Genomic DNA, 15,176 nt, shown 5'->3' on the forward strand with positions numbered 1-15,176 from the left:
AAGCACAATAAAAAAAGATCCAGAATAGTTAAAAAGAGCATTGTGCAAACACATTACAGTACATGGAAAACTTTTTCAACTACCCTGAGGAATGGAGAAGAAGTGTACTGGTGCTGATTTTCAAAGAGCAGAACTGTAGTAACTACACGGGAATAAAGTTGATGAGCCATACCATGAAGATGTGTGAAAAAAATGTCTAAGTTAGGCTTCATTCTGAGAAAGCACACTATAGATGTGCTGTTTGCTTCAAGACTGTTGATGGACCCTAGGTCAGAAAGATTTTCACTGTCTTTGTGGATGTAGATAAAGCAGACAATAGGGTGCCAAGAGAGAAACTGGTACTGCATGAAGAAGTTGGGAAAGGGATTTTTGCACAAAATCTTCTTTTAGCCTTTTTTTTAAAAATCTAGTGTCTTTTACGTGTCTCCCATACTCCGTTCCTTCGTGCACAAAATCTGCCATAGAATCCTCATACAACAATATATTTTTCTGCTTTTTTTCATAAATCACTTAATCAACTTGAGCCCTTTTCAAAATGATTAAACATTAATTTATTTTCAAAAATGTAAACTTTTAATGACAGTTTCAGATATTTGAATTATTAAGCATTTATTGAAAAAACTTTGTCAATAAACTTACTAACTACTATAAACATACTAACTCGCATAACTTGTATATAACGGGTGGGTGTTTATGTTAAGGGTTTACTTGATCTTTATCTATCGCGGCGTCTTTGATCTCTTTCCGCCTGAATAAATTGTCCTTAATGGTCGCGTCTCGGTCAGCGTGTAAAGGCACGCGTTCGCGCCAGATTGTTGCTTTGCTATTCATGACGTAACGTCTCCCGAAACCACACTGAACGCCCATCTTTCAAAATTTAGGGACGAGATGTGATTGGCTGCGCATGGCATGTGACCAACGGTCGCGGGAAGTCCTTTCCCACGCGCGTGATAGGAAGGAGTTGGTAGTTGACTCATTCAAACTTTTTGTAAACATTGGAATGGTTTAATTGTGGAAAGACGTGTTTCTCTGTCAGCGAGCCGTCAAGAAGGTAGTGACGGACACTCACATCCGTCGGGTGGGGGCTTTATTTTTCGGAATTAATTCAATATCAGCTCAACTTCGGACGTTGTTCTCGGGGCCATTTTTCAGCGTTGGATGGGCGTGTGAGATTCAGCAAACACGTTAACTTTGTAGGCGAAGCTTCTGAAGGTAAAAGTCGTTCTTTTCAGACTTTTGGATCAGTACCTTTAATTTGAGGCAATTAGAAGTGTTGTATCTCATTAAAAAAAACCCGTCATTTCAGCAGTGCTGTGGATCCGCCGCGTGCTTTTCAGTTTTGGGGTTTTTTGTTTTTTTACGGCGTCAACGAAGCCGGGTTTTAAATCCTGAAAATGTCGAGCTACAGCCGCCATCGGCACGGATCACCTTCTCCCAAAAGTCGGCCAATCCGTCAGAAATTACAGTTCACATGCAGCGACGGAGAGGACGACCTCATCGAGGACATCAATAACAGCACAGGGGGGGAGTCTGGCTTCACGGAGATGGATTCCCCGATGCCAGTGCGACGGATCATCGCCGATAAATGCCTGGACGGGAGCAGCAGCCCCCTGAATCAGTCCGGTGGGGACGAAGACGTGGAGCTATGGGACGAGGAGGAGAGTTTTGGATCCCCAACTCACCTGCAGTCACCCAGCAGTGTTATATTTGCCAACTGCTCGCCATCCCCTCGGAAAAACTCTCGGCTGTTTGGAGGGTCTCCCTGTCGTCCCGGATCTCCGGACGACGGGGGGGGATCCAGCTCCCCGATCCCGGACTGTCCAGACACCCCCCCGCACAAAACCTTCAAGAAACTGCGGCTTTTTGACACACCGCACACACCAAAGGTAAATGTAATTTAATTTTTGAGACATTATTCATAATCAGACTCTTTCAAAACCGAACATTTGAGTGCACTTTCTTGTCTTGTCTCTGTAGTTTAACTTACTGCTTCGATCTTTTCTGTCTTTTCGGGCCTAAAAGTGGAAAGAGATCAGGCCTTTTAGCAAACACACTGATTCAAATTTTTGAACTCCTGGAGAGTCCGTTAATCACCCACTGACCCACTTAATGTATAACTGTACTTATTGCATAACGTTATAGTCATCCAAACAGTTGTATGTCTGGGCATGTCTATCAACGAGTGAGCATTTAATTTAAAGTACCGTTACATTATAAATACCAGTTATTGTTCTTAGCTTATTTTATACGCATTTTGGTTGAAACAGATGGTTTTTATTGGTGTTTTTAGTCCTTCTGCTGTTATTCACTCATCTCTAAAACTGACTTTTGCAGAGTTTATTGTCCAGAGCTAGAAGCTCAGGCCCAGGGTCCTCCAGCAGGAGAGTTTCCTTATTCAAGAAAGTGGACGTTTCAGGAAAGTCACTTATTGACAGTGGCAAGAGACAGCAGACCCCCCTGGTCAACTTTAACCCCTTCACCCCTGACTCCCTCCTCATTCAGTCTGCCACACAGCAGAGAATCAACAGAAAGCGAGCACACTGGAATGAGTAAGCTCATAACTTTATATCTTGCATCTTTAGATCAGTCCTCAAAAACCCCGTGTTACACGTTATTGTAGTTGAAATGTGGCTGCTGGAGTCGATAAACTGCTGTCAATGATTTTGTTCCAGATTTCCCAGCCATAACAGCTAGTCTTTAATTACCTTAATGTTAATACAGCTATGCAACAATCGTTAAACACACAATGTAGTAGCCGATTTTGTAGACCTGTATTAAACTTTACCTGTTTCCTTCAGCACTTTCAGAATATCTAAACATTTGGCAGTATAAGGCCCGAGGTTTACCACGACCTCACTGAACTCTGCCATGTGCTCTTGGAGTCCTCAGTGCTGCCCCCTGCTGTACAGAATGCTAACCCACATTATTCTTTATCTTTAAACTTGTAGCTCCTGTGGAGAAGACATGGAGGCGAGTGACGGTGAAGGAGAGGAGGAAGTGGTGCCACCATCTAAGGTATTTAGATGTTCTTGTCATTTCTAGGCAGATTCAGTGCCTCTATTTTATTGTTGGGGTGTGTTGCTGGCACTGCAAACCAGAAAAATTTTCTTTATTCTGTCTGGGTGTGAATAGTGTTTTCTAGGAGGTTTTATAAATGACTAAATTGTGAGTCATATATTGAAGCCTTCAGTCACAGATATCAAACTCTATAAATATGTGTGGTGTATTTTGGGCTTGTTAAATACATCTTTCCATCACCATCAGTAAGAGCACCAAATGAGAGAATATTTTTTGAGAAATGGTTTTCCATCTGTAGGTAAAGGTCTAGAATTCTGTTCTGGTTATGTTTTTTTTTTTTTTTTTTTGATGGAAGCCACAAATAAACATAAGTAAAATGAATTAGGGGGGGAATTAAGAAAAGATTGCTGCTATTTAAATTTTATTTGGTTCCTTTTAAATTCGTAGCTACAGATGTAAAATTTGTGAAACATACCACAAAAGTTAAAAACAAAACCAAAAAAACAAAACATGAACCACACATGTTAACTTTTTTTTAAATTAACAAATCTACAACAAAGGAAAATTTGGTAATTGTTGAAGTTATAAATGTGGTGGAACGAGATTTAAATGGAAATTCCAAAACGAGTATGTTGCACAATGCTCGTTGTTATTCTAAACACATAGAAAAGGCTCATTCACATGTGTATTTCATATGTAAATTGCCTCAAAACTATTAGCTGGGTGAACCTGTTGGTTTCGGTGGTAACTGGACTGGAAAAGTGAGCTTTGTGCTGGTTGATAGTTGGATTTAAATGATTGTATCAGATTTTCTTTTGTTAAAACTCCTCTCCCACCCTCAGAGGATCACAATGATGGAAAGCAACATGACGTCCCGGTATGCTTCAGAGTTCCTCGAGTTGGAGAAAATTGGCTGCGGGGAGTTCGGTGCTGTGTTCAAGTGCGTGAAAAGGCTTGACGGCTGCATGTATGCCATCAAGAGGTCAAAGAAACCTCTGGCGGGATCAGTAGACGAGTAAGTAGATGGATTTGTTTAAACTACTCAAAAGAAGATCATATTTATTTGTGGTGAATATTGGATACAAATTGGATGAGTGGAAAGATGGCTGGGTTATTCAAACTTACCTGTACTACTGTGTTTGTAATAAGACATGTGTATATACCCAAAGAGACCCATGTTTCCTCTTTCATGTTTTTAAAGGAGCTCACTAAAAGTTCTTTTACTGGAAAGTTTTGACCTCCACTCATGTGAACTAAAAAACCAGCTCCAGTCACGTCCTAATTAAAACGGTCTGTTCTCCTTCACAGGCAAAATGCCTTACGGGAGGTGTATGCTCATGCCGTGCTGGGCCAACATCCCCATGTGGTACGCTACTACTCAGCCTGGGCTGAAGATGACCACATGCTCATCCAGAATGAGTACTGCAACTGCGGCACGCTGTCTGACGTCATCGCAGAGAACTACAGACGGCTCGGCTACCTGTCGGTGCTTGAGCTGAAAGATTTGCTTGTGCAGGTCACACAGGGACTAAAGTACATCCACTCAACCTCTCTGGTGCACATGGATATCAAACCAAGTGAGTAATTGATCTTGATGTTAAAATATTGGGAGTTGCAATATTTGATGTATTTTTTTTTTAAAGCAAAAAAGAATGGCCGTCGAACTTATTGAGAAGTTGGATTATTGGGCTTTCCTGCTTGAAAAAAATGTTTCAGGGATCTCGGCAAGTTCAAGACAGCCAGAATAATCATGCACATTGGTTAAAACGAACAGTCATTACAGACTTGATGACTTGTTTGTTACTCAAAAGTAATATACATTTTGTTCTTATTAAATGACAGGAAATAACTGTTATCTGTAATCACTTTATCTTTAGGCCTTTTGTCTTTGCTATATGCCATGAATGGGCAAAATTAAGACAGGCTCTCTTCTGACAGGGCTGTGTTTCCTGGTTCAGTTCAGTTGTTCAAAGTCTGTCCCTTAGCTTTACCCTAGACCAGGGGTGTCGAACATGAGGCCTGGGAGCCAGAATCAGCCCAGGAAAAACAATCTGGCTCACTGCATGGCTTTGGAAAATGTGAAGGAGGACATACATTTTTAGACTTTTAACTGTATTTTCTTAAGTTTTACAGCTTTTCCTATATCCTTGATACATCTAAGTAATTAGTACTAGAAATCCACCTTAGAAATTTTAGCTTCTTTTTTTTCTTTAAAGGAACTCACAACTTAAAACCCTCTTGTTTTCTAATTACAAGACAGTCTGAGCAATGAGATGTCAAAACCTTTTCTACAGTTTTTACACACATTTTACTATTTAAGCTATTTGTATAGTAATGGCTACTATTAAATTGACTAGTGCAGCTTTTCTTTATCATGTTGAAAAACCTTTATGATGTATAGTTGAAATTGCATTACTTTTCTTATATTACAATGTCTCATAGGTTTACACTGACAGCAGGGGACTTTCAGAGACCACGCCTTGAGGCGACAATTGTTGTGATTTAGCGCTATGTAAATTGGATTGAACTGAAGTGGCCCAGCCCACTTGAAGTGAAAGTGGGTTGTATGTAGCCCACAGCGTTAAATCTGTTTGCCCCTTTTAAGAATCCAAGATGGCGCGGCCACGTCCAGACGCCTCCCTGACCGCTCAGCTCCGACTATCCACATTTCTTGTGCTTTTTACTTATTTTTTGCTCTGGTTTACGTCCCAAAATCCTCTAGTCTTATAGTATACGACGGCAGATCACTTGTAAACATCGGTGACAAGGTTGCACATCTAATCTTGGACACTTTTAAACCCGACCCATCCTGGCCGCCAGAGATTCTACGCGGCGCGGAGAACAACAAAGGACGGGTCGCTCATCCGAGGCGTAGAACAAAGAAGCGCCGGGGGAAACGCGCTGGCATTAGGAACAGACTAAGGCTACGTTCACACTGCAGGTCTTAATGCTCAATTCCGATTTTTTGATCAAATCCGATTTTTTTGTCTGCTCGTTCACACTACAAATAAAATGCGACAGCAAACCATTGACTGTAGAAAACATGGACGACGCGACCCCGCCTCCTACCATTGTGCAAAAATGAAGCCAAAATACCCCGCTTGTGGAGGCTGCCATCTTGCAAATTTGGAGCCAGAGTCTGCGCAGTAGTGACTTGAGGTGGAGCGACTGTGTAACGCTCCCGCCCACACACCCGCTGGACCGCAAACACGCCCCCCTACACTTTTTACGTAGCCCGGCTGCTCGAGTTTTTTGCTGGTTTACCGCGACTGACGACTCGTTTAATTAAGGTAAATACAACCATGTCACTGTTATAAAAAAGACACACAGCTTATCATCTTATAGTTCTAAAATCACTTTGTTGTTAATTCGTTAGTTAGATTAGCCGCTAGCATATGCACTGTGTTGGAGGCTTGTTGCTAGCTAGTTAGCGATGCTACACACCTGCTACTCTTAATGGTCTTCAACACTTGTTTTTTTTATCCATTTTTAGACAGCGATGAGATCAGCTGCACACTCTACAGAGGCCCAGAGTTACTGTTAATATCAAAAATATAATGCTGTCATTTGAGATTTTAACATAAGACTGAGTGTAATGGATCTAAAACTGTTTAAATCTCTACAGCCTGGTAACATGGAGACTTTAAAAACATCAGCAGAACGTTTCAGTAGTGTAGTCTAATTTGTTCTAATAATTAATAATTAATGAATAATAATAATTAATAATAGACTCCATATTATATCAACAGCTACATTCACCCTGGAGAGAAACTAGTGAGGGAGACCATCAGGACCAACCTGGGTTTCCTGGGTCCAGAGGTTTGGAGAAACTTCTTCCCTTTCTTTCATCACAGCTGTCCTGTGCCAGACGTTCTGTTGACCCACTCAAAAAGGCATCATTTAAGAAACACCAGGAAGACTGAAGCTCATCGCATTGATCAAGCAGGACTCATGATCTTCACCAGCAGCTCCCTCACAGGGAAATCTTCAGCACTCCTCCGTAGGCCCGCCCCAGGAGATGGATAAACCCAGCATTTCATCAACACTGTGATGAGACCTTTGGTTTGTGTAATGTTATAAATACTCAGATACTCCGGATAATATATTCAGTCCTGTAGAAAGTTATATATTTAAAAATATATGATCCTCTCTGGTTACTCTGGTATGAATAACTCTGAATCACTTTATGGTAAATAACACACTATGTGTGTATAAAAAAAAAAAAAAAAAACAAAAAAAAAACCTGAAAAAATTCCAGATGACAAGATTGTAGTTTAACATACAAGTGACGACCTTTGACCTTCATCAGATTTTGTTTAATTGTGTTAGACAAAATCTCATATGCTCTTCATGCAGCTGAGTACATCAAGTGTTTAAAACGGAAGCTCTGCAGATCTGAGATCAGCAGCTCTCTGAAACACCAAACTGAGGTCCTGTTAATGCTGGTATATAGTGACACAGTTACATGAGTGATTAATCCTTTTGTTTTGTCTTTAACTTTATCAATAAAACAGCTGCAGCTTTCACTGACAGCACATGTGGTACTTTAACCTTTGTACTGTTTTCATCAGTTCATTTTGCAGTTAACATGTGAACATGTTGGATGATCTGTCTGCTGTCACTCGATGGGGCTGAGGTCTGAATCTGAGGGCAGCTCCTGTAATCACAAAGACAACAGAACCATCAAACTCAGATATAAATTTTATCCCTCAATATTGAAATAAAGCTGATTTCTTTAGTAAATTCATTCACCTCCACAGCTAAACGAATCCTGACAGCCGAGTGCTCATTTTAGCTAGCTAGGTCTGAGGAGCTAGCTAGCTAAGGACGGTAGTTACGGATTAGCTTACAAACACGTTTAACTTACCGAAAAAGTGCAGCGGGGCCTCGGGTAGCCTCTGTCGGGTAGTCCAGTTTACTGAGGAACACCTCAGGCTGTCAGGTTAAAACACTCGGTCGTGTTTTCGTAGTGTAAACGTTGGGCGTCCTCTCAGAGCCTACGCTCTATTTGCTATTCGCGAACAGAGATACGCAAGTTTCTCCGTGACTGCAGCTGTCAGTCAAAGCTCTTATGACGACGTTTCACCCCAATTTAACATCACCGCGGTAGGAATTAGAATCAAACTTATGGGAAAGGAGACCCCTTGAACATCAATCAGCGTGATGAGAACTATTGAAAACAAAAGAAAGAATCTTTGGAAAAAAATTACCTAAGGAGAATTAATTAATTTTAGTCTGACCCCAGTCCCATCCGCTAACATGGAGGTTAAGTTATTTTGTTATTTACATAATAATGTAGATAACCTAATAATTATCCTTATTGCTGTTTTAGAGAGGAGCAGTGCTTCAAAGCATAGTTGCAGATTTCTGTCAGAATCTGCAGATTATGTAGTACAAATAAAATGTTAACGTTTCTCTAACGTTGTCTTCCCAGCAGTTTCACCGGATGGCCAGGAAGCGTTCGCGATGTCTTCTCGGGCGCTTCTCCGGCGCATATAATTGGCGTCAGTCTTGTGTCAGTGATGTAAAAGACGGATTTAATGCGACTTGACCATTCACACAGCAGTCGCTTTCTAAAACATCGGATATGTATCGGATTCAGTACCACATACGAAAGTGACCCAGATCGGATTTGAAAATATCGGATTTGTGCCGTTCACACTGTCATACCATGATCGGATATGGGTCGCATAGGGTCAAAAAAATCGGATTTGATGCGCTTTCGCCTGCAGTGTGAACGTAGCCTGAGACAGCAGGCGCATCGGGCACCACTGCCCAGTATCCCACTGGCCAATGTACAATCCAAGGAGAACAAGCTCGATGACCTAAGAGCAAGAGTCACCTTCCAACGTGACATGAGGGACTGCAACATTCTGTGCTTCACGGAGACATGGCAGACTCCGTGCCGGACCAGGCCATAACTCCGTCGGATTCATTCTTTGTGCTCCGCGCGGACAGAACGGCAGAGTCGAACAAAACCAAAGGTGGATGAGTGTGTTTCATGGTAAACAGAAAGTGGTGTGATGCCGGGAGCATTTCTACTCTTTCCAGCGGCTGCTCGCCACATCTGGAGTTCCTGAGCATTAAGTGCCGCCCTTTCTATCTGCCCCGTGAGTTCACCTCGGTCATCGCCACGGTGGTCTACATCCCACCCCAAGCGGACACAGGTATGGCTTTGTCCGAATTACATGATGTGCTGAGTTCGCTTCAAAACAAGGACCCTCATTGTAGCAGGAGAGTTTAATAAAGCGAACCTCAGACAAGTCATGCCAAACTTTTACCAGCATGTTTCGTGTCCAACGAGGGGGGATCGAATTTTGGATCACTGCTACACGCCATACAAGCAAGGCTACAAAGCTGTCTCACATCCGGCTTTTGGGAAGTCTGACCACAACGCCATCTTCCTCATTCCCCAGTATAAACAAAACATACGGAGGGAAGAAGTAACCACGAGGGAGGTAAAACGGTGGTCTGCCCAATCAAAAGCTACGCTACAGGACGCACTCGACGACGTCGACTGGGACATGTTCAGAGCATGCGCAGTCGACATCAACGAGTTTACGGAAGTAGCGGTATGCTTCGTCAAGTCAAAGGAGCTTGCAAAGAAAAGCGTCTGGACTTCTTTAAGTTTGTCAATATGCTAGCGGAGGAGATTATCCCCACTGCGAGAGTCACCACATTCCCAAACCAGAAACCGTGGATGGACAGATCGATCCGCACTGCAGTAAACGCCAGGACCGCCTCCTACAACGCGGGTCTCGCCACTGGCGATATGAGCGTCTACAAAGCTTCCTCATGCGGCGCGCGGTGAGAGATGCCAAACGCCGGTACCGGGAACGTGTGGAGTCCCGCTTCCACCAGGGAGACACACGGAGTATGTGGCACGGACTACGCACCATTACGGACTACAAAGCCAGGGACACTGCGCCGATCAACGCCGACTCTGCACCAACGAGCTGAATCAGTTCTACGCCCGTTTCGAGGTTAGCCAGGCGGCTAATGCTATCTACTGCCTGACTACCGAGGACAATGACGTCATCAGCGAGAGACCGGTGACCAGCATCGCGGAGCATGACGTCCGAGCGGCATTGAGGAGAGTGAACACAAGGAAAGCGGTGGGGCCAGACGGCATCACCGGCGTCTGCTGTGCTGACCAGCTAGCAGGTGTGTTCACTTACATCTTCAACGACTCCCTGGCGAAGTCTGTGGTCCCCACATGCTTCAAAAGATCCACCATCATCCCTGTGCCCAAGAACAGCAAACCCTCATCCCTGAACGATTACCGGCCAGTTGCACTGACCTCGATAGTAATGAAGGTGTTTGAGAGGCTGCAGAAGAACATCATCTCCTCCTCCATCCCAGACACCACAGATCCGCTGCAGTTCGCCTACCGATCCAACAGATCCACAGAGGATGCCATCGCTCACGTCCTGCACACCACCCTCAGCCACGTGGACAAGAAACAGGGTAACTATGTGAGAATGCTGTTTGTTGATTACAGTTAAGTGTTTAACACAATAGTGCCCTGGAGACTGTTCACAAAGCTCAGGGATCTGGGACTTAACAGCCGTCTGTGTGCATTGGTGTTGGACTTCCTCACTGGCAGAACTCAGGTGGTGAGGGTGGGTAGATGCGTCTCTAACAGCATCACCATCAACACAGGAGCACCTCAGGGATGTGTCCTCTCGCCACTGCTCCACTCCCTTTACACTTCAGACTGTGTGGCCACCCATGGCTCCAACACCATTGTGAAGTTTGCTGACGACACAGTGGTGTTGGGTGCCATCTCATCTCACTTCAGAATGAGTCAGCACAGAGACTACAAGCCCATTATCATCAATGGAGCTCCAGTGGAGAGGGTGCAGTCCATCAAGTATCTTGGTGTCCACATCTCCTCAGACCTGACATGGTCTGCCCACATTCAGGTCCAGACCAAAAAGGCTAGGCAGCGCCTGTATCACCTACGACAACTGAGGAAGTTCAGGGTCTCTCCAAAGATCCTCAGGATTTTCTATACAGGTGCTGTGGAGAGCATCCTCACACAGAACATGACATCGTGGTTTGGGAACAGCTGTGTGAAGGACCAAAAAGCTCTCCAGAGAGTGATCCGTACAGCAGAACGCTGCTGCAGGATTGCTCTCCCCCCGCTTCAGGACACCTACACCAGGAGATGCCGGACTAGAGCAGCGCAGATACTGAAGGACCCGTCCCATCCTGGCAACAAACTGTTCCAACTTCTGCAATCTGGTAGAAGGTTCCGCATCATCCGGGCAAGGACAGAGAGACTCAAGAGGAGCTTCTATCCCCAAGCCATCCGGGCCCTAAACACACACACCCGCCCTCTCACATCATCTATAATTGACTGAGACAGGACTCTCTTCCAGGCACTCTAAACCCAGGCACAATGTACATTTCAAATTCCTTTAATTTTAAATATGTTTATATTGTCTATTCTGTAAAATAGTCAGATGTGTATTCATATTAATGTACAGAATTCACCCGCTTGCTGCTACTACTGCACATTCACCCAATGTCCCCCCCCCCCCTATTTTTGCACATGTCAAGGAGCGTGTCAGGTTACATTTCACTGTGTGTTAGACTTGTATAACTATGCATGTGACAAATAAAGAACCTTGAACCTTGAAGAAATGTGTACCCCTGCTTTATGTGGCCCATTCATGCTGATCTGCATAGCTGCCCCCCAGTATGCCCATTTTAAAACAGGAAAAATCCACACTAAGGTATTTGAGGTTGCGACTGGCCTTCATTCTTATATTTTATAGAAAAGGAGATGAGAATTTAACATTAAAGTTTCCTAGTCCGAAACTAATAGAAGCTTTCTTTGTTTTAGGCAACATCTTTATTTCAAGAAAATCCATAGTGAGCTGTGAGGAATGTGACGAAGATGAAGGACTGACTCCTACTGTCATCTACAAAATCGGTACGCTCACTCCAAAGTTCTATAATATCTAGTTTGTCATTTTATTAAATGTCAGATAGCTCATTCTCACATTCACCTGCGTTCCCTCTCCAGGTGATCTTGGTCATGTGACAAGAGTGAACAATCCACAGGTTGAAGAGGGCGACAGCAGATACCTGGCTAATGAAGTTTTACAAGAGGTTTGTTTTCCTGCTTAAAAAACAAACCAAAAAAAAATGCTTGTACTTATTCTGCTGCACTTCCAACATAATTTTTGTTTTCTCTTTAGGACTACAGTAACCTGACAAAAGCAGACATCTTTGCTTTGGCCCTGACTGTTGTCAGCGCGTCAGGGGCCGAACCTCTACCCACCAATGGAGAGAAATGGCATGAGATCAGACGGGGCAAACTCCCTGCCATTCCTCAAGTGCTTTCTCCAGAGTTTCTCAGTCTTCTTAAGGTAACTGCAAAACACTTGTCTTTCCTTTTAGATCCTTTTAGAGTTTATAAGAATGGGTGTTATTATGTCTTAGCTTTTGTGCTAATCTGAGCCAAGCTGCATGTTCCCAATTACTTAAATGTATAAAGATAAACTGGAGGCCATTTCAAGTTTTTCAAGCAGCCCTTTTCAAGCACTTTCATTGGGTGCTTGAAAAGTTTAAAATTTTAGCTTTCATAGGACAGGAGAGAGCAGACAGGTCAGTAGGGAGTGAGTGAGAGGGAATTTCACATGAGATGGGCCGAGGTGGATTCAAACCCTGGCCTCTGGCATGAGTCATTGACAAACCAGATAAGCTATATTAGCCTTCCTGTGGAAAAGTTTCTTGAATGTTTTTATTTATTTTATTAACCAAACAACTGATCTAATAATTGAATTGTAGTTAATGTATTTCTTCTTCTTTTTTGTAAATCTAAGCAATGTCAACCTCAGCTTTTAGTTTTCTGGTGAATTTATTTATAGGTTTTTTTCTTTTGTTTTTTTCTTTTTTCCCCAGCTTATGATCCACCCTGATCCAACAAGGCGCCCATCAACCTCTGTCATCATCAAACACCCGGTACTTCTGACCACTGCCAAAATGAGTGCTGATCAGCTCCGAGTAGAGCTCAACGCAGAGAAGTTTAAGAACGCCCTGCTTCAAAAGTACGTACTGCACAGAAGCTTACCAAGTGTTTATTGTCTTCACTCATCAGTCTGAAAATTCCTAGTTTGTTTGAACAAGTTGTGTGATGGCAGAAAATAAGCCAGTTATGGAGTACCTATCCTGCACCAGTGTTAAAGGAGGGGGCTGGGAATCATTGCTCTGTCACTTTGAAAAATAAAAGTAGCAAACGCATTATAAGAAATGTGTATTCAGCAATTTGTTTGTATTCCTTAGTTAAAATAATAAACAGTGAGCATAGTGAGCTTGAGGGAGAAACCCAAGGATTGTGCTCAGTTATCTTAGCTCATTTGGTTACAGTTTTCAGCTAAGTCTAGGACTGTTCTTAGTGTGGTCTACCGTCTCCTACGTGTCTCATTTATTCCCTTTTTCTTTTAATGTTCTTCAGAGAGCTGAAGAAAGCCCAGCAGGCTAGAGCGGCAGCCGAGGAGAAAGTTTTATCCACGGACAGGATCTTAACCCGCTCCACAGTCCAGAACTCCAGAACCACCAGGCTTATTGGGAAAAAAATGAGCCGATCAGTCAGCCTCACAATCTACTGAGACTTTATTCCATCCTGATAAGAAGTGAAACACGAAGGCTTATGGACCTTTTAACCAGAACGGATCACTTAAAAAAAGAAAAAAAACAACAACAACAACTTTTTGTTTTGGAGGACAACCCTGTCAGTTGAGGAGTTGGGCTCCTCCGTCCAATCAAAGCTGTAGAGTGTTGATGCACCAGACTTGAACTCATCTCACTAGACTCTTTGCCAATATAGTTCAGTCCTTTCACCAGTGGACTTCTTTTTTTCTTTTTGAAAGGAAGGTAGTTGCTTTACCTTTTACACGTTGTCATTCTTTAGGTTTGCATAGATGTCAGACAGTTCTCTCCATTCCTGTCCTTGCACTTCTCTCGACTAAGTCGAAGCGCATTTCAGCAGATCAAAACTGCAGTGAAGCTTTCCCCCCCCAATGTGTGAATGTACTCAATGTAGCCGTGCGCACCTTACTGCCTGTCGCATGCCTGATGCTGGCTACTAGAGGACCTGAGAACTTACAGGTTCTGTGTTTGTAATGGAGCACTTTGGAGGTAACATGTGGCGCTTACCACATTGTTTCAAAAGAGAAAAAAAAAAAGAAAGAAAAGAAAATGAAAACCTGCTGCTATCAATGTTTTTGTGTGTCAGGGTTTGGTCGGTTTCAGGTTGGATCGTTAATTGTCACTGGCTCTTATTTTCAAGTAGCAGGAGCTCCTGTTTCCATCCTGTTTTGTATCTGGTTGGATGGAAATAGATCATGCTAAAAAAAAAATAAAAAAATTATCCAATGTCTGTGAAGTACCGCAACCAGTGAACCAACTTGTTATCTATGAGGTTAGAATTGATCCATGCTTTTAATCTTGCCTATTGATCAGTGCTGCCAACCCTGCCTGTAGCATTACTACAATCATCGTCCCGTTCTTACGATTCTCATGTGTTCTGTTGGTTTGTTCTTTCTTCTGTCTGTTTTTCATAACGCTTGTCTTCAATTACTGTTTAGGCGAGTATTCCTCAACCTTTTGTTCTTGTAACCCCATAACAGTAACTTTTCTGTTGTCTGTTCTGTTGTTGTACCATGTACATATGTTCTTTTTAATAAATTCTCACCAGCTACACTTCACCTTCTGTTCAGTGGCATTTTTATGAGAGAAAAACTTTCAGAAAGATTGAAAATTAATCTTTAAGCACAAATGATTATTTGTGTTTAACAAAAAATAGAAACAACATCCAGCATAGTGATATACCCATAAGTATATCAGCATTAGTATTTCTCACACCAAAGATGTTTGGGCAATAGAATGTGGCCCTTCTAAATCACATGAGTATTACAGGTCAGGTCATCTAGAATTAGTCACAAATTTGGAACAAATTTATTTTTCTGGAGTTTTAATCATAACTGTTTCATTTTTAAACCCAAGTAAAAATTCACTGTGTAAAAACAAAAAATTCATTATATAAATTTTTTTGCATAAAATAACATATAAACTCACTTGGTTCTAACTGAGATTTTCACAGAAGTTCAGATGAGGATATTAAATCTTTAGTGAAAACTTCACTA

The 15,176-nt window shown here is 42.6% G+C and overlaps 1 protein-coding gene across 2 annotated transcripts; it reads left to right on the forward strand.

Moving 5' to 3' along the window:
* The first annotated feature begins 930 nt into the window (after nt 1-930).
* On the forward strand, nt 931-14,738 carry wee1 (WEE1 G2 checkpoint kinase). Of its 2 annotated transcripts, none has more exons than XM_087843324.1 (11): nt 931-1,212; nt 1,307-1,886; nt 2,335-2,549; nt 2,949-3,015; nt 3,861-4,033; nt 4,327-4,595; nt 11,870-11,959; nt 12,053-12,138; nt 12,228-12,398; nt 12,934-13,079; nt 13,487-14,738. In XM_087843324.1, the coding sequence occupies exons 2-11, from the start codon at nt 1,395-1,397 to the stop codon at nt 13,638-13,640; spliced, it is 1,863 nt and encodes a 620-aa protein (XP_087699450.1). In that variant the 5' UTR covers nt 931-1,212; nt 1,307-1,394; the 3' UTR covers nt 13,641-14,738. The 2 variants fall into 2 exon arrangements, with proteins under 2 accessions (XP_087699450.1, XP_087699451.1); XM_087843325.1 differs by having other exon boundaries at nt 1,310-1,886.
* The last annotated feature ends 438 nt before the right edge of the window (nt 14,739-15,176 follow it).

Source organism: Neolamprologus brichardi, chromosome 7 (assembly GCF_056152115.1).
Source record: "Neolamprologus brichardi isolate AB-2024 chromosome 7, ASM5615211v1, whole genome shotgun sequence".
Classification (NCBI taxonomy): domain Eukaryota; kingdom Metazoa; phylum Chordata; class Actinopteri; order Cichliformes; family Cichlidae; genus Neolamprologus; species Neolamprologus brichardi.